The 23,028-nt window shown below is 37.2% G+C and overlaps 1 protein-coding gene across 1 annotated transcript in view; it reads left to right on the forward strand.

Annotated features, from left to right (window-relative positions):
• LOC150110251 (uncharacterized) overlaps positions 1-23,028 on the forward strand; it is a 653,148-nt gene that overhangs the window by 380,307 nt on the left and 249,813 nt on the right. Inside the window, exon 12 of the mRNA XM_090398596.1 lies at positions 11,416-11,679. Coding sequence (XP_090254722.1) covers positions 11,416-11,679 — 264 coding nt within the window. The remainder of the gene's footprint in view (positions 1-11,415; positions 11,680-23,028) is intronic.

Here is a 23,028-nt window from a genome sequence, read left to right on the forward strand (position 1 = left end):
CATGGAAATTCAGATATGGCTTGATCATTAATTCATATTTCATTTACTGTTACTTTGTTATCTGTGCCTGTCTGTGTTTTCACATTATAAGTCAGCGTTTCTTGACTTGCCTTCAGAACTTAGCAATGTGTCTTCTGAACTTCAGCTCCTTATTCACCAATACTTCCAGATTCCTTGCCTCCTTCGCCTCCTGGAATCAGTACTATGTTGTATCTTTTCTGGCCCAAGTACATGTACACTTGACAATAACTGAAACCCCATTTATCTACCCAAATGACCAATAAAATACTGAAGAGAACCCTGTGGTACCCAGCTTGTCACCTTCATCTTTTGAGACATTCTTCCTCTTCACATACCCAAGTACACATACACAGCCCAAGTTTTTATTAGTCAACAATCCAAGTAACCATTCTATCAACTGACTATCCATCAGAATCATCGTGAATTTCAATGGCAATTTATCATATTGTTTTCTATCAAGTGTTTTTGCAGAAATCACTGTTTAGAGCAAGACTTCCCCTTACTAAATCCATTGTATTCTCTGGAAAGATAGTTTCTCAACAATCCAAGTTTTTATTCTATTCTAACCAACTTCTCTACCACTACTCCTGATATAAAAATGGGCATATAATTTGTAACTACTGACTTTGATTCTTCTGCATGCAGAAGAATTCAAGTCAGTGGTGTCAGTATTTCAGTCATTCTGTTCCTGTGACTGTATCCATCCTCTTTCATCATCCAAATTTCATTAATACTTTTAATATTTGGTCATGCCAAAGTGACCAATATCAAAATCTTCCCCTGATATTTTTGATACTACTGGCATAGCCACTGCATTTGAAGATAGTTCCATGTAGATAGTCTTATCTACAAGACTGTTCACTTTGCATCAGAGGCCTGAAAATCTACATTCAGCAATCTCTGTCCATTCCCATTGTCACACTTGCTTTTCTCAAAGGTCCCCATCACCACACACCATCACCACTATACAGTTACCTGATGCTGTCCTAAATAGGCTTAGATTCCTTCATTCTGCACATAAATTCTTTCTCTGATCAATATCTTCTCCACTCACCTTATTCCAAATCAGCCAAATGTAGACCCTCATATATTGTTTTATCCATCAGGTTCACTGAAAACATCTAGCTGCACATCATTCATTATGCACAATATGTGCATTGATTCATTTCTTATTGCAGTTCCTTCTCATTTCACTGTAATTATATTGTAGCAACAAACTTAGTCTTCTCTCTCTCTCTCTCTCTCTCTCTCTCTCTCTTTCTTATTTTTCACTTCATCCTAAAACCATTTCATATCCTGCTTCTTGTCATCTTTTAAATTATTCTTTCTTATCATGCATGCTTTTACCCCTTTTTGCATTCTAACATCATTCACATGTTTAATTTGGACTCTAGAAAATATTTTCATTCTGAAATTCTCCACCGATTATGGAATCCCATAAAAAAAAAAAGAAGCAAACTCTCTTTTTCTCCTATCTCAAATTCATACCAACTGGCCTCATGGCCAGTTGTACTGTCATCTTTCATATCTCCATCCTTAGTAGGAATAATAATCTACAAGACTGTTCACTTTGCATCAGAGGCCTGAAAATCTACATTCAGCAATCTCTGTCCATTCCCATTGTCACACTTGCTTTTCTCAAAGGTCCCCATCACCACACACCATCACCACTATACAGTTACCTGATGCTGTCCTAAATAGGCTTAGATTCCTTCATTCTGCACATAAATTCTTTCTCTGATCAATATCTTCTCCACTCACCTTATTCCAAATCAGCCAAATGTAGACCCTCATATGTTGTTTTATCCATCAGGTTCACTGAAAACATCTAGCTGCACATCATTCATTATGCACAATATGTGCATTGATTCATTTCTTATTGCAGTTCCTTCTCATTTCACTGTAATTATATTGTAGCAACAAACTTAGTCTTCTCTCTCTCTCTCTCTCTCTCTCTCTTTCTTATTTTTCACTTCATCCTAAAACCATTTCATATCCTGCTTCTTGTCATCTTTTAAATTATTCTTTCTTATCATGCATGCTTTTACCCCTTTTTGCATTCTAACATCATTCACATGTTTAATTTGGACTCTAGAAAATATTTTCATTCTGAAATTCTCCACCGATTATGGAATCCCATAAAAAAAAAAAGAAGCAAACTCTCTTTTTCTCCTATCTCAAATTCATACCAACTGGCCTCATGGCCAGTTGTACTGTCATCTTTCATATCTCCATCCTTAGTAGGAATAATAATAATTATTATTATTAATCTTACTTTTCAACAATCCATGTTTCTGAACCATAAAACAGAGTGGGAGTGGCTATTACTTTATAAAAATTTAGTTGAGTTTCTCATCTTATTTTCTCATTCAGTGTCCTTTTAATTATTCCACAGATTTTCTGAAATTTCTTTATTTTTTTCATCTATATCTTTTAGATGTGTTATTATGTAGCCTAAATAACTGAGCTGTGTCATCTGTTATTTTCTATAATTATTTTTGAGCTTTTTCACCATGACTTTTTCAAAAGCTTTTTCACCATGACTTTTGTTTTCTTTTGTGAAATTTTTAAACTGTATTGTTGGCTATAATAAAATTATTGTTGTTGGCTTATCTTGTTTAATTCCTAAACTAATTTTTGAAGGCTATCTTCATTGTCTTGTAATCAGATCATCTGCATACAGCATTGTGTTGATAACAGTTTTTCTGGTTAACTGGATACCTTGTTTTATTGTTGTTTTCCATATTTTAATAATTTGATCAATATATATATTGAATAGAGTCGGAGATAAGTTATACATCCCTGTTTGACACCCTGGTTTATTTCAATCTCTTCTGTTAATTTATTACCTAACTGTAACTGCATTTTTGTATCTTTATATAAACTTTGTATAGCTTGTACCAAATGTAATGGATATATAATTTTTTCATTATATTCCATAGTTTTTCTCTGTGTATTTTATCAAAAGCTTTTTCATAATTTATAAAGGCCATATGAGTCTCTAAATGAAATTCTTGTCTTTTTTCAATAATTTGTTTTAACACATAAATATTGTCTATACATGATCTTCCATGTCTGAAATCATTTTGTTCTTCTGAGAGTAGATTGTTTGCAATACTTCTAAGTCTTTTATTCAGGATTTTACTGTAAATTTTGTAACCTGTATTTGATAAACTTATTCCTCTGTAATTTCCACAATCATCTCTGTCTCCTTTCTTAAATATAGATGTAACCTAGCTTTTAACCAATCTGATGGAATCTCACATTTCCTCCAACAGTTATTATTAATTTTAAGAATCTGTGTTGTAAATATTCTCCACCATATTTCCTAAGCTCTGTATTTATGCCATCTAATCCAGTTGATTTTCTATTTTTCGATACCTTTATTGCTTCTTTTAATTCTTCCAATTTTATTGGTTCTATATCATAAAATTCTTATAATGTTCTATCCATTGTTTCTCTTGTATCATGTTGATTTGTGCTACATCTCTTTCTTTCATGCGTAATTTCCTTAATATTATGTAGAATATGTCTTGTCTTCCATGCATGTCATATATTTTATTAATAAATCTATCCCAAGAATTTTGGTGAGCTTTCTGTACTATGGTTTAGCTATATTTCTTTTGTTTTTGTATATTATTACCACATGATAAGTTGGTGTGCAAGCTGCAGAGGATGGGAATAGATAGCACATTGGTTAGATGGATTGGAGATTGGCTCTCTGAATGATACCAGCAAGTTGTGTATGATGGAGCAGTTTTTCCAAAAAGGAGGGTAATCAGTGACATGCTCCGGGCCACTGCTGTTTAACTTGTTTGCAAACCAAACAATGTATCATGTGGACTGATCTTCAGTTGTTTGCTGATGATGCAAAGTTGAGAAGTAGCACAGCTGATATTAATATTAGCCACAGTTGTTGCTGATATTATAAGTAGCACTCCGATATTAATTTGCTTCAGGAAGATTTGAATAGAATTTTGACATGGACAAAGGAGCGGGGTTCTAGTTTTAATATCAATAAGTACAAGGTGTTGCATTTTGGAGTGCAGAAATATAAGGCTTTGTACTATATCGACAGAGTCCCATACTGAAGGAAGGGGACGAGATTAGAGATTTGGTAATAATGGTTGACAGTTGACTGAAGTTTAGATGGCATATTGCTAGTGTTGCAAAAGGCGGCTGCACATCATAGTGTGTCGCTAGTGTTGTGAGTGAACTTAGCAGTAAATTTGAGCTATGCTAAAAAAAAGTGTTTTTAATTAGTGTATAGTGTGGCTTTTTACTGCAAATTGTGCTGCATTTTTTAAGTTTGGATAAAAGTGTCCTTCACTGGTGTTGTTTTTTAACATTTTTTGTTGTTTATATTGTGATTTGCTACTTGTTTGTACTGCTTCAGCTTCTGAAGATGGCATCCATAAAGAAACGTACATCCGGTGCATACATATAGGAGGTTCCAAGACTCCTATTGTAAATTACAGACTGATCAGCATATCAGGAATCGTTGTCAAGGTTTTGGAGATATTAGTCAAGAGAAAAATATAGGAATGGATAGATGAAAATGGGATACTGTATGGAGGACAGCATGGTTTTGTGAAGGGTAGATCATGCCTCAGTAACTTGCTCACGTTTTATAATACAACGACGGCTGAACTGGATAAGGGTAATGGATATACAGTGATACTGCTGGACTTTGCTAAGGCCTTTGACAGGATACCACATGGAATTCTAATCAGTAAACTGCAGCACATGGGGATGGATATAGGGTTGGTGACATAGATAGGAGGGTGGTTGATAGAGAGATATCAGAGAGTAGTTTATTCAGGAGTGTAGTCCAAAAGAAGGTCTGTTACTAGTAGTGGTGTGCCACAGGGGTTCTGTTCTTGGACCACTGCTATTTTATTTGTTCATTAATGATATAGGAAAGGATCTGAGAGGAACTGTTCATTTATTTGTTGATGATGATTCAAAGTTGGGTAGAGCAATAGTCAATGCACATGATGTCAAAATTTTGCAGGATGATTTGGATAGATTGACAGTCTGGGCTAATGAGAATGGATGTCAGTTTAATGTAGCAAAGTGTAAGGTTATTCATTTTAGGGTGAAAAAATTAGCAGTAGTATATCACATTGGTGGAACTGTACTCCAGGAGGTTGACAAAGCAAGAGATTTGGGTTGTTGGTGGATAGGCAGTTGAAGTTTGGGGGGGGGGGGCACATAGCAAAAGTGGTAAATCAGCTCATCAGATCACTTGGTTACTGAAGAATATTTTGACCAGCAGAGATAAGCAAGTTATTGTTCCTCTTTATCGAGCCTTGATAAGACCCCATCTCGACTACTGTGCCCAGATCTGGGCCCCTGCGTTTCTTCTTGATGGGGAGGAGGTAGAGAGGATCCAGAGGCAAGTGACCAAGATGATAGCTGGTCTATGGAATGAACCTTATGAGAACAGGTTGAAGATATGTGGGTTACAGAAATTGGTTGATAGGCAGAAAAGGAATGAAATGATTGAGGTATTCAAATTACTGAAGGTTTTTACAAGATTAATTCAGAGGAAATTTTTCAGAACAGGTCTGGTAATGGGAGAACTAGGGAAACTGAGAAAGAGTGTAGTTAGCAAGAGTGTTAGAACTAGGTTTTTTACTTGGAGAATGGTGAATGAGTGGAATAAGCTGCCAGAGTTTGTTGTGGGTGCCGTGACTGTAAATGAATTCAAAGCAAAGTATGATAGATACTGTGCGAATGCCGAATAGTTGTTCTTGATATGATGCTTAAAGCCTCCCTCGATGAGTCTAAGGACTCCTTGGAGTTGCCCGTAATAATAATAATAATAATAATAATAATAATAATATATCAGTTAAAACTCTATATGTATGCACCAGAAAATTTGAAAGATTTGTGGACTATTTGGGTAAACGAGAAGAAGGAAAGCATTAATGTATCCTGATGTTTGCTCCCATTTAGAAATGGGAGCAAACATCAGGACCATAGTAGAAGAGTTTAGGCAGGAGTTAGTGAGAATGAAAAGCGAAATGAAACATCTGGAAGAGCATATTAAACATGTAAAGGAGAGATTGGCTGATGATAATGAGAAGGAGAAAGTTAATATTATGAAGAAAGAATCAAAGGATAGTCATATATCAGTGTATGGGGACTCGATCATTAGAGGTATGATTACTAATATAGTGCGCAAAACATGCTTTCCTGGTGGAACAATGAAGCAAAATAACTGATGTGTTGCAGAAAAGGAAATACTGGGTTGTCAAATTTAGTTGTAGTCATGAGCACAGATGACTTGGAGAGAAAAAGAAGGTTGATAGAGACTTGAGAAGTTGTTGCAGCAGGCAAAGAAGAAGGATAGTGATGTTGGGAAAGTCAAAAGCATGTTGTCCGATTTGAAGGCAGATGGTCCAAGATTTTTTGTCCTTTTATAAGTTTGTCCAACAGAACACTTGTCCAGTCTGACATTTCGTCCAATCTCAACTTGCCCGGTTTGACATTTCGTCCAATTTCAATTTGTCCCATCAATGCCAACTGACTATTATTGTCACCTGTGTCAACTGACACCTACTACTATGCCAACTGACTAACCTGACTAGCTCTTGCATCAACTGACTAACCTAACCTAACCTAACATTAGGTTAGGTGTGACGGTGGACCATGCATATTGTCTTGCGCCCTTCTCTTTTGTGTCAACTGACTATTATTGCCAGCTGTGCCAACTGACTAACCTGACTAATGAATGTGTCAACTAACTAACCTAACCTAACATGTGAGGGTGGACCATGCATATTGTCTTGTGCCTTTCTCTTTTGTGTCAACTGACTATTATTAATGATCACAAGTTTCTTATAACTCCTTGGACTAATATGAAGAATTGGACAAAGAGGATTGGACAAAATGTCCTACTGGACAAGAAAAGTAATAGACAAAATGTATGGATTGGACAAGATTTGCATTGAATGAAAATAATTGGACGAAATGCCCTGAAACCTGTTGTCCAGATATGACAACGGTGAATTGAGAACGAGAGAGAGAGATAATGAATAGTAGCCAGACAAGGTTGGTTGATTGGTACAGCCTCTGCTACTACTGACTCATGCAAAAAGTTAAGCAAGTTTGAGCGCAGTTAGTAATTGGAAGGAGTTCAATCGTTCGATGCTGTTGGCACACTCTCCCTCGATGAGTCTTTGGACTCCCTAAAGGTGTCAGATAATAATATTAATAATAATAATAGTAAGATGGCTGACTTGTGTGAGGAAAAGGGAGGGGTTCAATTTGCTGTGGAGTGAATTTGAAGGGAAGTTGAAATGGTTTAAATCTGATGGATTACATTTGAATGGGTTTGATGTTGGGCATTTAAAAAGTCTATTGTTTTCTGAGAAGGTACAGACTCAAGAAGTTAATGTAGTAAATGATCAGATTCCACTTGGGAAGCAGGATAGCACAAATCAACAGATTGTACAGCAGGAGGAAGATGGATATGAGGTTGAAGATGTGTTTCAGCAGCAGAAGATGATGGAATGCATAAAGGCGAGGATGAGGAAGTTAGGAATGGAAATCGGAGTCAGGATCAGGGAAACGGGAATGGTCAGACTGAAGAGAGAGAGAGAGGTGTAGTATAGCAGCTAGAATTGAGAATGTTGGTGCTAGTAGAATGTCCTCAAACACATAGGGATTGTTATGTTTATACATAAATGTAAGGAGCATTTGAACCAAGAGAGCTGAGTTTGTTGCATTGGTTGAGTCAGTATCATCATCATCATGAACCATGGGCTCACTGCCCATTGGTGTCCGATGCCTCCTTCACTATCTTCTTCCACCTTTCTTTGTCCAGTGCACATTGTCACAGTTTCTGTACACCCATTCCACACCAGTCCTTTATATCATCTACCCATTCTCTGTATGGTCTACCTCCTCTGTTTAAACCATCCAAAATACCAAACATAAATGTCTTTATCTTCCGATCCTCACTCATTCTACAGATGTGTCCAAATAATTGCAGCTTCTGTTTTATAATCTTCTGCATTAGATTCTCTTTTGGTTGTATCTTCTAGAGCTCTTCATTTGTGATTTTCTGTACCCATCCTATTCATAGAATCTTCCTATAACAAGTTCTTTTTAATGCCAAAATTCTTTTTCTTGATTCCTTATTTATTATCCACATTTCAGATCCATACAGTACATCACTAAAGATGCATGTTTCCAGCATTTTTAGTTTTGTTTGCAGGCTGATCACTTTACTTTTCCAGATGTTATCTATGGCCTTCAGATTTGTTCTTCCCTTTGCAATCCTGATCTTTATTTCTTTTTTACAGTCCAAGTCATATGTCAGTTTACTTCCCAAATATGTGAATTGTTCTACATTTTCTATATCAATTCCATCCACTTGTATCTTTTGTTTCATGTTCTTCTCACCAAATACCATTGTCTATGTTTTTTCCAAGTTCATAACAAGTCCAAATCTATTCCCTTCCTCATTTAACAGTTTCAGTGTTTTTTGTAGTTCTCTTTCGTCTTCTTCAATATTAACAATGTCATCTGCAAATCTCAGATTGTTAATTCTCATTCCGTTGCACTTTCTAAATGTGCGATGAAAATGCTTGGTGATATTGGGTCCCCCCCATCTAGTACCCCTGCTTGTTCTAAACCACTTCCCCAAATCATCAGCTATTCTAACTGCTGCAACTGCATTCTGATAAACATCTTTTAATATAGCTATTAGTTTTTTTATCAATTCCATAGGATTCCAGAACTACTAATGTCACTTTCTGGTCAATACTGTCAAATGCTTTCTGAAAATAAACAAAGCAAGTATATATGTTTTTGTTTTTTCTCCTAACTTTCTCTGCTATTAACCTCATTGTCAAAATCTGTTGAATTGTAGTTCTGTTCTTCCTAAATATCCTGCTTGCTCTTCTGCAAGATATGCTTCCAATTGTGTTCTGAATCTTTCTGTCAGCATCATCATCATCACTTTACCAAGATGACTTGTCAAGGCAATGAGTCAGCATGCCCAAAGATAATTGGAATAAGTGAAACTTAGTTGTCTGAGGAGGATGTGATGTCAGGAATAGAATTAGAAGGATATATAATTTTCCAGAAGGATAGAAATGTGAAAAGAGGAAAGGGAGTTCTGTTAATGATAGCAGAGGAATTATTATTATTGTTATTGACATGACATGTTAATGATATTTGACCTCCATGGAGTCAGAGACTCATCGTGGGATCTGCTCACTATTGCATACAATGCTCATCCAATCACGTCTTAAACTGATTCAGTGTGTCCACATCCACAACACACTCAGGCAATGCATTCCACTCACCAACCTCATGCAAAGAACCTGCTTTTCACTGCTTTGCTCACACCCTCCTTATACAGTTTCCAGCAAGGGCCTCTTGTTCTACTCCTCCTCCTCTCCCATTCTATGAAAAATCTCTTCCATGTCTACCTGATAACAACCCCTGACCAGCTTATATGTCTCGATCATATTCCTCCTCCTCTTCCTCCTATTCACGAGGCTCTGCAACTTACATTCTCTCAATCTGTCCTTGTTATAGTACATAAGTAAGTTAGTGAATTGTGTCTGCAAAGTGTGGAAGTTGATAGCGCATGCACAGATTCTGAATCTGTGTGGTGTTAAGTTGAAATAAACAGGTTAGTATTTCTGATAGGATGCTGTTATAGGTCAGGAAATGCAGAGAATACCGATTGTGAGATGTTTAGGCAAATTAGTTGGGCACATAAAAAGAAGGTGATCCTGGTGGAAGACTTTAATTACAAGAATATAGAATGGAAGGAGATATTGTATGGGAACAAGGAGAGCAAGTTTGTGGAATTTCTGAGAGATAAGTATCATAAGCAGTATGTGATTGAAGCAATTAGAGGCTTTAATGTTTTGAATTTGGTAATAGCATCACAAGATGTAGTTGTTAATGAAGTGTTGATACTGCTGCCAGTTGAGAGTGATCATGAGGTACTTGTTTGGGAAGTGATGAAACAAGAAAACATCACTGCAAAAAAAATGGATACATATGGAAGTATAAAGCAGGTGATTATAGGAAGCTCTGTAGTCAGTTAGCATCAGTACGTTGGGTGGATGAGCTAAGCGGAAAAGATGTTGACAATGCATGGGAACTCACAAGGTGGTATCTGACAAAAGCAATGTGTGACTGCATACCAAGGGTTAAGCGAGTAAACTGAGTAGGAGTGAAATGGATGAACAGTGAAATTAAGCAAGCTGTGCTAAAAAAGAAAATGTTATGGATGAGGAACAAGACAGTTGGTGGTGATCAGATCCATGAAGAGTATAAATTGTAGGCTAGAAAGGTGATGAGCATGGTAAAGAAAGAAAAGGGTGTAGCATGAGAGGAGATTGGCTGGTCAGGCCAAGGTTAATTCAAGGGAATTTTTCCTCAACATGGCAAGCAAGAGTAAGAGTAATTATGGTGCTGCAAAGAATATAGGGGAATTATTGAATGAGCACTATATCTGCTTATATCACACTGGTGTAAATGCAGCCTTGCAATATATAGATGAGAGGCAAGCATTAGAAGAATTGGAAGTGAAAGAAACACAGGTGTATCAGATGTTAATAAATCTGCTGGAACGATGATCATGGAGTGGTACTATATTTTGCCTTCTTTCCACCCCTTAGCAACTTACCCACTGCAAGGCTTTCATTAAATAACCAGGTGAAGAGTGTTGTGCACATTCCTTAAGAATGTATGATACGAAGGGCAAAATAGTACCACTGCTCAAGCGTAGTTCTAAAACAGAAGTCTCCAACTATAAGCCAATCTGTATAACTGTAGTTGTGGTCAAGGTGTTGGAGAAATTAGAATGAGAATACAATGAGCCAACTTGATACTAGTTCATCATCTAGTTTAAGTTCATTCTATGTATGACAGTTGTTACTTTAGAAATCTCTCTGTTAATACACACTTTTTTTTTTCAGATTTATAATTTTCTCCTGAAAATGTATGCAATAAGTTAGGAAACTGGAGTAAACAGTTTTTTTTCTTAATTTTTTCCTGTGATATTTATTATTCATAGTTCATAGTGGATAAGCCATATTTTCTTACTTAAAGTTAAAGTATTAAACTAAAAACTACTAAGATGAAAACAGAGATATTTTAAGGCATTATATACATTTTTAATATAGTCATTTCATTCAATAGCAAAAATCTTATAGTGAACTCAGCTGTAATAAATTAACAAAACAAGATCAGTCATGGCATAGCTTCAGTGCTATACCAAAGAAAATTCACTATCCCACAAGTTTACTGTAGTAAGAGTTAACTGTACATTATACCTAAAATTTCAAATGTCTTTGCATTCCTCTGAAATTTAATCCATTAGCAGTCAGCTATGAGAATGTGTTTATTATATTTCAGGAAGCAGAAGATTTTGGTTTTACTCTAGAAGAACTTCGCATTGCTTTTTCTCATTGTGGTAAAGAGGATCCACTTGTTTGGCTAGAAGATAACTGGAAAAACATGATTGATAGTGTTATAACACTTGCATCAAAGTATGGAGAAGAAAGTGATGAAACTGATATAGGGATTATTTCTGAATTGGAGGCTAGAAATTCACTTAAACTTCATAAAGGTGGCATATGGGATGCAGTTATTGAATGTGTCGAAGACAGGCAAAGAAAGGTGAATATGATTTTTTTAATCTATAAATGTAAATTATACAGAATACTTAAGTGACTTAAGTAATTCTCTTGTTTTTGTGGATTACTGTTATTTAGCTAATAAATGCATCCTTCTTCATTAAAAATACTCTGACAGAGTAGTAGAATTGTCTTCAGCTTGGGTATCCAGACTGCAGATAATGGATGATTTGAAGTTCATTCTTTCTCAATGTCATCATTACTGTAGCCTATCTTCAATTAACTAATCTTTATTCTTCATGGAACATGTTAACATTAGGTTTGAAAACCTGCAGTTTGTACAAGTTCGAAAATAAATAGGAAGATTGTTTCAGTGAATGGTATTAAAGAAAATTAGTGAAGAGGAAGAAAAATTTATTTCGAGAGTCTGGGGTGGAATTGTAAATGAGTGGTGGCTACCCATATGTGATACAAGATTATAAGACAGACAGACAGATGGGTGTGTGTGGGGGGGGGAATCAGCAACTAATGTTTGGATGTTTTATGATGATAAAAATCTGTCATCACTTATAATATTATGACCCAGTTGCAAACACAGAAGAGAGAGAGAGACTATTGAATGGCAGCTAACTAAAGAGAGTTTTATATCAACCTGATCAAATGCCTTGAAGATATCTATAATGGCCATCCTCAGACTTCCAATATCTAGGGAATCCTCATCTCTAAATATTATTTCTATGGAACCCTATTAAGTACAGCCTACTGCAGTGCATATTTTTAGGTAAAATGGAATGAAAATGTTTAGAATTGTAATACTTTATTTAAAATATAATAATAATAATATGATTATCATTTATTATAATAAACTAAATTCAGAGGCAGTTAAAACTGCATCTTAATAAAGCAATACTGTTTACAGCCAATTCTGCTCAGCACTTGGAAGTGCACTGCTTGAAAAGAAGTCAATGGACACCATATTGTGAGGAACAAATAGTCATGTCCACATTAATAAGATGTAGAACTTCCTTTTGCTGCAATGACTGTAGCAATCGTACATGCCATACTTTCCACACGTGTATGATAACAATCAATGGGAATTTTGGACCATTCTTCCTGTAGGCATGTAATGAGGTCCTGGTTTGTAGTGGGTAGGACATCTCTTAACCTCACCCAATGTCCCAGTTCATCCCAAACATGTGGTACATTCATGTCCACAAACCATGGTTAAAGCAGCAGCCTTATGATATGGTATCTTGGTTTGTCAGCATTGTCTTGCTCAAAGAGAAAATGGTCATTTCCAAAGAAATGCCACAAACTAGAAAGCATTGTATTATCAAGAATGTTCAGATACTTCTCAGAGTTCAATGTTTTTGTGGCACCACAAACAGAGGTCTGAGGCCACACCAAGAAAAACAGGACCATTCCATCACACTATTACCTCCAAATTTCATAGTTGGGGTTATGCCCTCTGGTAAGAGACACTCACTAGGCATCTGCCATCCACACACGTCCATCTGCTCAGCAGAGGATGTAGCATGATTCATTACTCTATAACACAGTTTTCCAATCTTACATGTCCCACTGTACATGCTCTTTGTACTAGTGAAGATGATGTTGCATGTTGGTTTGGGTAATGTGGGACTATTGTGAAACTTGGTTCTGAATGTTTTTTTTTGGCAGATTGGTATTCCAGTCAATGCCTGGAACTCTGCATTCAAAGTCTTGGCCAACGAACAGTGGTTTTACATATTATCCTTCATAGCACCCTATGGTCATGTTTGGTGAGTGTGGTAGGTTGTCCACTGCGAGTAGCACTAACAGCTAGCTCCCTGTGCTTCCATCTCCATATGATGTCACTGGTTGTTAACCTGGGATAGCCTAATTTGTTAACAATTTGCTGAACAGATATGCCCCCAACATGGCATTCTATCACAATGCCACTTTCAAACTCTATTAGTTCCCTTCTCATAGCCATTTCATCCAAACACAGTTGGACTGACTTAGGAGCATCATATTCCTTCAATTTTAACTGGCTACAAACATGTGACTTGTTTGTATGGCATGATGCACTTTGCCTGTGGTTGTGTCTGTTGACTTCTTTCTAAGCAGTGTATATATTCTAGGAAGAGTATAGTTTGTGTTTGTACAGATATCTAAAAATCTCATTGTAATACTTTTTATTAAAGTTTTTTTAATGTTTTCAATAACTGCAATTAACTGCAAATGAATTGATGAAAATGTTTTGAAAAAGTATAATTAAAAAAGGACAAAAATCAGAATTTTATTTAAAATATTTTTTGCAGAACTCCCAAAAGTGTTATGTCTGAACTCATAGGGTTCCATAGAATATAGCTTGAATATCACTGGTCCAGAGCAGTGTTTCCCAGATTTTCCTTAGTAATTGCCACTAAAGGACTTTTTAGTCAATTTTTTTCTGATGAATTCTACCTTTTTCTTAATAAAATTTTTGACTATCTCATTTGGTGTATCATGTCTGATACCTAATTTCTTTTACCAATATATAATTTTCATAAAGGTTTACTGTGATGCATTTTTCACCCTTATAATTATGAAATTAAAGATGCATGAAGAATATAATACATAGGCCAGAAGAGTGACTAGTATGATAAGGAAGGTGAAACTGGAATATGAGAGAACATTGGCCCTAAGATCCAAAGAAAATCCTAGGGAATTTTTAGGCTAGTAGGAGGAGAAATGATTGTGTAAGAATGACATTGTGGGATAAAAATGGGAATTGACTGATGCAGAGGATATAGTGGAATTGCTCAATGAACACTTTACTGGTGTATTTATTTGATCCTGGAGAAGTAAATTTTAATACTAGAGGAATAAGGCGAGTTCGAAGTTTAGAGGTGCAGGAGGAGAATGTGTTCCAAATACTGAGTATATTCTGGATGTCAGTAAAGCTGTGGGATTGGATGGTATTTCACCATGAGTTTTGAGAGAATACACTAAAGAACTGACAGCTCCTTTGACCTAGCTTTTCAATTAAAGTCTGGCTACAGGAGAGGTGCCCAGAGAATGGAAGGAAGGTAAGATAGTGCCATTGCATAAGGGTTGTAGCAGACTGGAAGTGTCTAATTATTGGCCAGTTTGTGTGTCATCAGTAGTTGTTAAGATCTTAGAGAATTAGTTAGGGACTGTATACAGCATTGGGTAGATTAGGGTAATGTTATCTGTTGAGATTCAACATGATTTGTGAAGGGGTGCTCTTGTTTTAGTAATATGCTAAACTTTTATAATAAGGTTACAAGAGCAGTAGATGAGGGAAAGGCATATACTGCCATTTTCTTGGATTTAGCAAAGGCATTTGACAGGATGCTACATGATAAGCTGATATTTAAGTTCTAGCACATGGGTTTAGATGTCAGGTTAGTCATCTGGATTCAGGATTGGCTGTCCGATAGGAATCAGAGAGTTGTGTACGGTGGGGCAGTTTCAAGGAGGCAGAGGGTTACAAGTGGGTCCCACAGGGCTCAGTACTAGGACCTATATTGTTTAACCTTTATATCAATGACATTGTCAGTGGATTGCAGGGGAATATTCAGTTGTTTGCAGATGATGTGAAGCTGGGAAGGGTTATTAGTAATAGTGCAGATGTGGTAGCCCTGCAAGAGGATTTGAATAAGCTAGACAGATGGGCAAATAAATGGGGGTTATTGGTTTAATGCAGCACAACATAAAGTCTAGAGGTTTGGGAGACATCGATGGGATGCTGCATACTCAATTAGAGGAGCTCTACAGGAGGAAGTAGAGGAGACGAGAGATCTGGGGGTAATGATTGATAGAAAACTGAAATTCAGGGAACATATTGCAAAGTTGGTGAAGGTAACACAGAGGATTGCTGCAGTAATGAGAAGGACGCTGCCTGCAGAGATAAAACAGTTATCATTCCGTTGTATAAGATCAGACCACACTTAAACTGTTGTTCTCAGATTTAGTTCCCAGGATTTGAAGGGGATAAATTAACTGAGGAAAGGGTACAAAGGCAGATAATAAAAAAGGTTTCAGGACTGTAGAATGTTAGTTATGATGATCGGCTGAGGGAATGTGGAGTGCAGAATTTGGTGGATAGGAGAGGTGATATGATTGAGACTTTTAAAATGTTGAGAGGTGGTTACAGGGTTGACAACACTGGGGAGTTCTTTTGCTTGGTTGGGAAACAGTGGAAAAAGAGTGATGACAAGGGGGGGGGGGGGCATCCCTGGAAATTACAAAAGGAAACTGTGAGCAAGAGGATGAGGAGTGGTTTCTTTGCATGGAAGGTGGTTGAAACGTGGAATGCATGTTTAAGGAGTGGTATGATAGACTTTGTGTTTCCTATTGGGGGGGGGGGACGTCTCACGATGAGTCTTGATAGACTTTGTGTTTCCTAGGAAGGACCTCCCACGATGAGTCTTTGGACTCCCTGGAGGCCTGAATAATAATAATAATAATAAATCACACAGGAATGAGGAAATCCCTATAAAACTGTGCAGGCCAGTGATATGAAACTGGGTTGACATACATGAAATATGATGATAAAAAAGCAGATATTTTTATTCAGTGAGAATATTACATATGATTCATATCCTATGTAGCATGCCTCAAAGGGGTATTCATTTATTCATTCATCATTGTTCCATTATATTTTATTTGGCAGAGTTACATTGCTTGCTTGTGTGATTCCTAACATTTTTTACACCAAAAACTAATCCTTCCCCCCCCCTCCCAGGGGAGAGTATTGTCCCCATTGAGAAACACTGGTCTAGAGAAATCATTTAAGGTTTTTAAACTTTTCCATGGTATTTCCTCAAACGAGTAAATAAACAAGACCATAATATGAGAATCCATACTGGCCATCATTTATTAGTTGAGTGGGTTTCAAAGCATTTATTGGGTAGAATTATGGATGAAGTGCCTAAGTCAATAAGACCAGAATATTACAGAATATTATGTATGTATGTTATTTGGATATTCTCCAGATGTGTTTTATTGAATTAAAGGAATTAATGGATTCTGGAAGGATTTTTTATAGCCTTAAATAATAAGATGATAAATAAAAGATAATACATTGCCGCTGCTCCAATTACAAATGCCATGTCACCAAGTCCTCCCCTCATTCAAGGACTCTATTACACATAACATAATAAAGGATTTTGTGGCATGCGGGACTTGTGGCATGTATGTGTCCCAGCAGATGGATATGTGGTGGATGAGAGAAGGGACAGTGCATATATGCATAAAATATAGGCAATGGTAGGAATTCAGTGAGTTAGATGTTACGATATCTGACCTCATTGCATCAGAAGCAGGAGATTTTTGAGAGACGAGTAATGTGATAGGCGAGAATAATGAATGAAATATGAATGAAAAAATGAGAATGGGGTGGGAAGGGTTGAACGATTGTGAGGTTTTCGGAGATGGTCATGATTGGGAGGATGAATAGCGAGTAAGAGTGGCTAACTTGCAGAGAAAGACTGATGAGCTGAATGAGATGAGAAGTATGAAAGATGAGATTAGGTGAATGGAAGAGATGAATGCAAGGTGAATCAGAGTAGGAGTGAGAGATAGAGTTATGGGAATGATAGAAGATTAAAGAATAGAAACAGTAGAAGAGAGGGAATGAAAGAGAGATATGGGAATGATATGAGAGAGATATGGGAATGATAGAAGGAGAGAGAATAGGAGCAATAGAAGATAGGAAATGAGAGCGCTATGGGAATGATAGAAGAGGAGAGAATGTAAACAGTCAGAGAGAGAGAATGAGAAGAATGCAAGGGAGTGCTGGAACCAGGAATAGAGTGATGCCAGGACAGCCGGTAAGTAGGGGAACACAGAGTAAGAGAGGTAAAGGAGAGAGAGAGATGCAGGTGAGCAGTCAAAGAACAGAGTGGTAAGAGTTGTGATATATGGAGACTCGATGATCCGTGGTGCGCAAGATAGGATGCCAGAGGGGTGTTTGATTGGAGGAATGATACAGAGTGTGGCTATGGCAATTAAGTGGGGTGAAAGGGTTGATAAGATGATTGTGATGATGGGCACGAATGACTTGAGAAGCAAAGTAAATCGGGTGGCAAGAGATCTGAGATTCATGCTCGAGGCTGTACAAAAGAAAACACAGAGAGGAAAGATTGTGTGTGTGTGTGTGTGTTGCCCAGGTATGATAGTGATGAGCTGAGCAGAAGAGCAGTAATGATGAATACCATATTAGCCAGAATGTGTCAGAAGGGAGGATTGGAATATGTGGATGCTTGGAGGACATTTCAGGACAGAAAGGAACTGTATGCGAGAGACCACTTGCATTTGAATGAGAAAGGATGTAGGCATATGGAGAGATTGCTGTTTTCTGAATGAGTCGGTGTGTCAATGCAGGGAAATTAGAATTCCCAAGATGGAAGGTAGCAGAGGTGGTCCTTGTGGGAATGGGTGCTTGGGGAAAGGGGGGGGGGACATCAGGTAACACTGTCCAGTCTGGAGGAGATAACGATAGGTATAGAAGCAGTAACATTTTTATGCTTTATACTAATGCCAGGAGTATCCGGAATAAACGAGATGAATTGGTGATGCTGATAGCATCAGCATGTCTAAGAGATCCCAAAGATTATTGGGATCTCTTAGACATGGTTGATGGAAGATGATATAATAACAGGAATAGAAGTAGCAGGGTACAGCATTTTTCGGCAGGATAGGAAGGGAAAACGAGGTGGTGGAGTATTGCTTATTATAAGTGATGACTTATGTCCTCGAAGAGTAGAGGCTTTGGAAGGCAGTGACACTAATGGTTTTGAAATTATATGATGTGAGGTAGAAGTGGCCAAGACAGGATATTTAATACGGTGTTGCTGCAAACCAAGGAGCACAGAGAGTGGGGAGTAGGAGATGTTTAGCCAGTTGAGCTTGGCAAGTGCAAGAAGAATGACTGTTATGGGAGATTTTAACACGTTTGCTGCCAACTACAAGTATACTTGTAGTTGGTAAACCAGCGAGGCAAGCCAGCTACGAGTATACTCGTATGATGTTTACCGCCGGCAACAAGGTTACCGTACTGACCTTGAAGAAATGAAAATGCTTGGCTTGTGGAGCTAGCATCAAAATTTGTATTCTCATACTCGTATGATGCTGACCGCTGGCAACAAGAGTACCGTACTGACCTTGAAGAAGTGAAATTGCTCGGCGTATGGGAACAGACTATGCCGAAGTAGCGTGGCAGTGAACGTGTTAACTACAGCACTATAAGCTGAGAAGAGGAAAATGCATACAGTAATAAGGGAATGGAATTTCTGGAATTCTTGAGGGACAGATACCTTAGGCAAAATGTAATAGAGACAACAAGAGGTTCAAGAGTTTTGGATTTGGTCATAACATCAGAAGAGCTGATAGTAACTGAGATAACATCTCTCCCTGCTGTTGGAGAGAGTGACCATGTCGTTTTGAATTGGAAGACGAATAGACATGCAGAAGTATCAAAGAAAAGGGAACGTATGTGGAATTATAAGGTGGGTGATTATATTAGTCTTAGATATCAACTTGGGTCAGTTCAATGGAGGGAGGAATTGGAAGGCCAGGATATTGTTAGTGCTTGGGAAATTGTGAAGGAATATTTGTTAGCAGCAATAGTAAGCTGTATTCCACGAGTGAAGAGGAGAACACAATTTGATGTAAAGTGGTTGACAGACAATATCAAACAGGTGAACTGCAGGTGAAAAAGAGGTTATAGAAGAGATATAAGGAGAAGAGTGGAGAGCAGATGCATGAAGAATATAAGACTCAGGCCAGTAGAGTGGCTAGTATGGTGAGGAATGCAAAACTAGAATATGAGAAGAGATTGGCATTACGATCCAAAGAAAATCCTAGGGAATTTTTAGCTGTGTGGCCAGTAGGAGGAGAAGTGATTGTGGAAGAATGACTTGTGGGATAAAAATGGGAATAGAATGACTGATGCAGAGAACATAGTGGAATTGTTCAGTGAACAATTTATTGGAGTATTTCATCCTGGAGAAATAGGTTTTAATCCTAGAGGAATAGGGCAGGTTCGAGGTTAGGAGGTGCAAGAGGCGAGTGTGTTCCAAATACTGAGTACTCTGAATGTCAGTAAAGCTGTGGGACTGGATGGTATTTCACCACAGGTTTTGAGAGAAAGATCTTTTGTGCTAAAGATCTGAATAATGGCTAGTATGGGTCTCTCACAATGTGTCTTTTGAGACCAATGGGCTGTGCTGTAATGAGGGTGTGGCAAAAGAGGTGTCTGCCACAGGCGCAAAATGTAAAAAAATTTTTAAAATAAAAATAAATAAATAGATATAAAAGTCCACTATTTTATATTATATTTTTAAATTTCGGCAATACAGCACTTTAGACACAAATTCCTCAACACACTGCAACTCATTTTTATGGAGTTAATAGTAAGTATTTAACATATTGCATGTAGTAAAATTTAACTTGTTACATTTAAATTTTTCAAACTTTTTGTCATTTTTGGGTTGAGGGGGGCAAAAGTTAGAAACTTTCCACAGCAACGAAGCAGTACAGTAACGAGGCGCTTCATACCCTCGTTACTGTACTGCCAATGGGATATTAGTATAAAAATAATAAAAATAATTTGCAATTTCTATTTGATATAAGAGGTAACTGGGAGTAGACCTTCACATCATCTTTAAAGAATGCATAGATTATTTGACTGGGGGTTCTGTCCTAATGTTGTATCCTCACCTTCACATGTTGCATCCCATTAGTAAATATCCACTGATAACTGAATACATGAATGAGGATAGTGAAGCAGTTTGTGACTTAGCTCACCAAACCCTTACAAAATAATAAAGAGTGGACAAAAAGAGTATGTAAGGATGAATATCAGCAGGTTATTGAGAAGATTGAAAGATAACAATGTAGTGGGAAAGGTTGTGAGTGTATTGCCAAGGTATTACAATGATCAGTTGCGATTGAGGCAGAGAGAGCCAGAATCATGACTGGTATGCTAGCAGAGGTGTGTGAGGAGAAGCGATTACAGTTTGTAGATGTGTGACATGTGTTTGAGGTAAGAATGGATTTATCAAACTTACTCAAATATAACTCACCTTCACATATAACTCGCACCCCTGATTTTACTTTACGAAAAAAAGAAATTAAAAAGTTTTGCATATACCTCGCACATGAAAAAAAGTTTAAACATGTTCACGTCAGGGCAATAGTAACTTGATCCCTGCAGTAAACAACACATCCTCTCCAACACAAGAAAAACAATAGTTTTATTGTATCACTAAATAAGGTACAGAGGCATTTGCAGTCTGTGTAATATATTTCTCAACAAATAGTGCAATCAGAGACAACTGAGATAAAAACGGCACTGACTAATGAATCACATGTCCCTCCCACAGAAACTATGCTGTAAAGACTCAAGCAAAACCATATGTTTGCACTGGCAAACACAGTATCTAACTAAAAACTATTGTTTTTAATTAGATGTGTGTGAGTCCACCAGCCAGATCAAACACAAAGTAGCAATAAAATAGAACCAAATGTGTTAAAATTTGTAAACGTATTAAAACTAAGAAATATATAGTGAATGTTGTTATGGCAGTTTCAGATATTATGGAATTCGGTTGAAGAGAATTAGCATTTCAACTCAAAAATTGTTAGCTTGCTTTTATCTTTTTTTTGTCGCATGAACTTTTGTTAATACTGCACCAATCATATGCACATATTTATAGCTGCTCAATCTCCAGTGGCCTGCCATTGCTGTCTGTCTTGCACTCTGCTTTCACTTCCATTAGTCATTCATGAACGATTGTTCAATGCATATCTCAAGTCTTGTAAATTACTGGTAATAATTTTTTACTTGAAATAATAGGAAAGAAGATGACACTATTTGGGTAGAATGCACACAAGGAAACCACTCTCTAGGTCGGAAATAATTATAGCAAATAGGACATTCTTGGTAAGTCATACCCATTTTCAGTTTTTTCCTGAAAACTTTAGTTTCCGAAAATCCCTGTATATATCTCACACCATGATTTTTTAGCTTTAATTTTGGGAAAAAAAGTGCGAGTTATATTCAAGTAAATGTGGTATACATGTGTGACTGATTGCATTTGAATGGCTTTGGAATGAGTGCACTGAAGAAAGAGTTGCTAGATGGAAATACAGTTTGTGATGCAAGCAAGAGATCAGAAGTAAGAGATGAATTGAAAAATCAGGAGAACAGTATGGAAGAGACAGAAATGCTTGGTAGTGGAAATTATGGTATTGTGAGAAATGAAGAAGGAATGGGAATGCAAGAGGAACAGAGAAACAGGGTGAGCCTGGGTGGACAATGAGACATGCCATAGGAAGACATGGATGTTAGAAGTAGCAGTGAATGTATGTATGGTAATGATCAGCATAGAAATGGAATAGATTGCAATGCAGGTGCAATCAATCAGTCAATCAAACAACTGAGTTAATTCATCCCAGAATTGTGGAATAAGTGTAACATTGTTGAATAAAGATAATATCCTAATGGAAATATATATATATATATATATATTTAGTATTCTCGGTGTTTGTCATTCAAACATTTTAATTTTCATATATATATATATATATATATATATATATATATATATGTCCGTGCAGTTAGCCTAGTGGCTTTGCGCTTCGCAACCATATGCCTGGGGAAGGAGTGTCCTAGGTTCGATTCCCGTTGGAGACGTGAGGAACTGAAGGATCTTCCTCAGCCATAGCCAAGTTAGCCGGTCTTCGGCGCAGGCAGTAGGGTTTTTTTCTGCCAGTTTATCTGGTGTTTTTCATCCCGCAAGCAGGCAAACCGGCCCCGTGAACACACAGGGATACAGCCAAGAATACCTTGAGGCATAGGAGTGACCATTCTATCCTCGTATTTCGGTTACGAAATCCAAGCAAGCATGCTTGGAAGGTTGTGGGCCTTAAAGGCCTGTTAAAGCCATTGGGATAGGGATATATATATATATATATATGGTAAGTGGTGATAAAGGTGATTGGACAGAAGCAGGTGTGGTGGTAAAATCACAACCAGCAAGGCATGGAGAGGACTGGTTATAGACTGAAAAATGAACTGCTGTGTTTTTTTACAAATGCCAGAAGTATCATAATTAAGAAGGTGAAATGGTTTCACTGACTCAGTATATTCGCCTCAGAATCATACAATGAAGATGATATCTTAATGAGAATAGAAATGGAAGGATACAGTATTTTTCATGATGATAGAAATGACAAGAAGGGAGGCAGGGTGCTGCTGATTATAGCAGGGGAATTATGTCCACATAAGGTAGACATGAAAGAGGGAAATAGTGGCAATGTTTATGAGGCAGTGTGGTGTAAAATGGAGGTTTACAGGAAAACATATTTAGTTGGATGTTCATAAAGGCCAGGGAAT

The sequence above is a fragment of the Typopeltis vanoorti genome, chromosome 1, assembly GCF_054136105.1.
Source record: "Typopeltis vanoorti isolate ZY-2024b chromosome 1, IOZ_Tvanoo_1.0, whole genome shotgun sequence".
Taxonomy (NCBI): domain Eukaryota; kingdom Metazoa; phylum Arthropoda; class Arachnida; order Uropygi; family Thelyphonidae; genus Typopeltis; species Typopeltis vanoorti.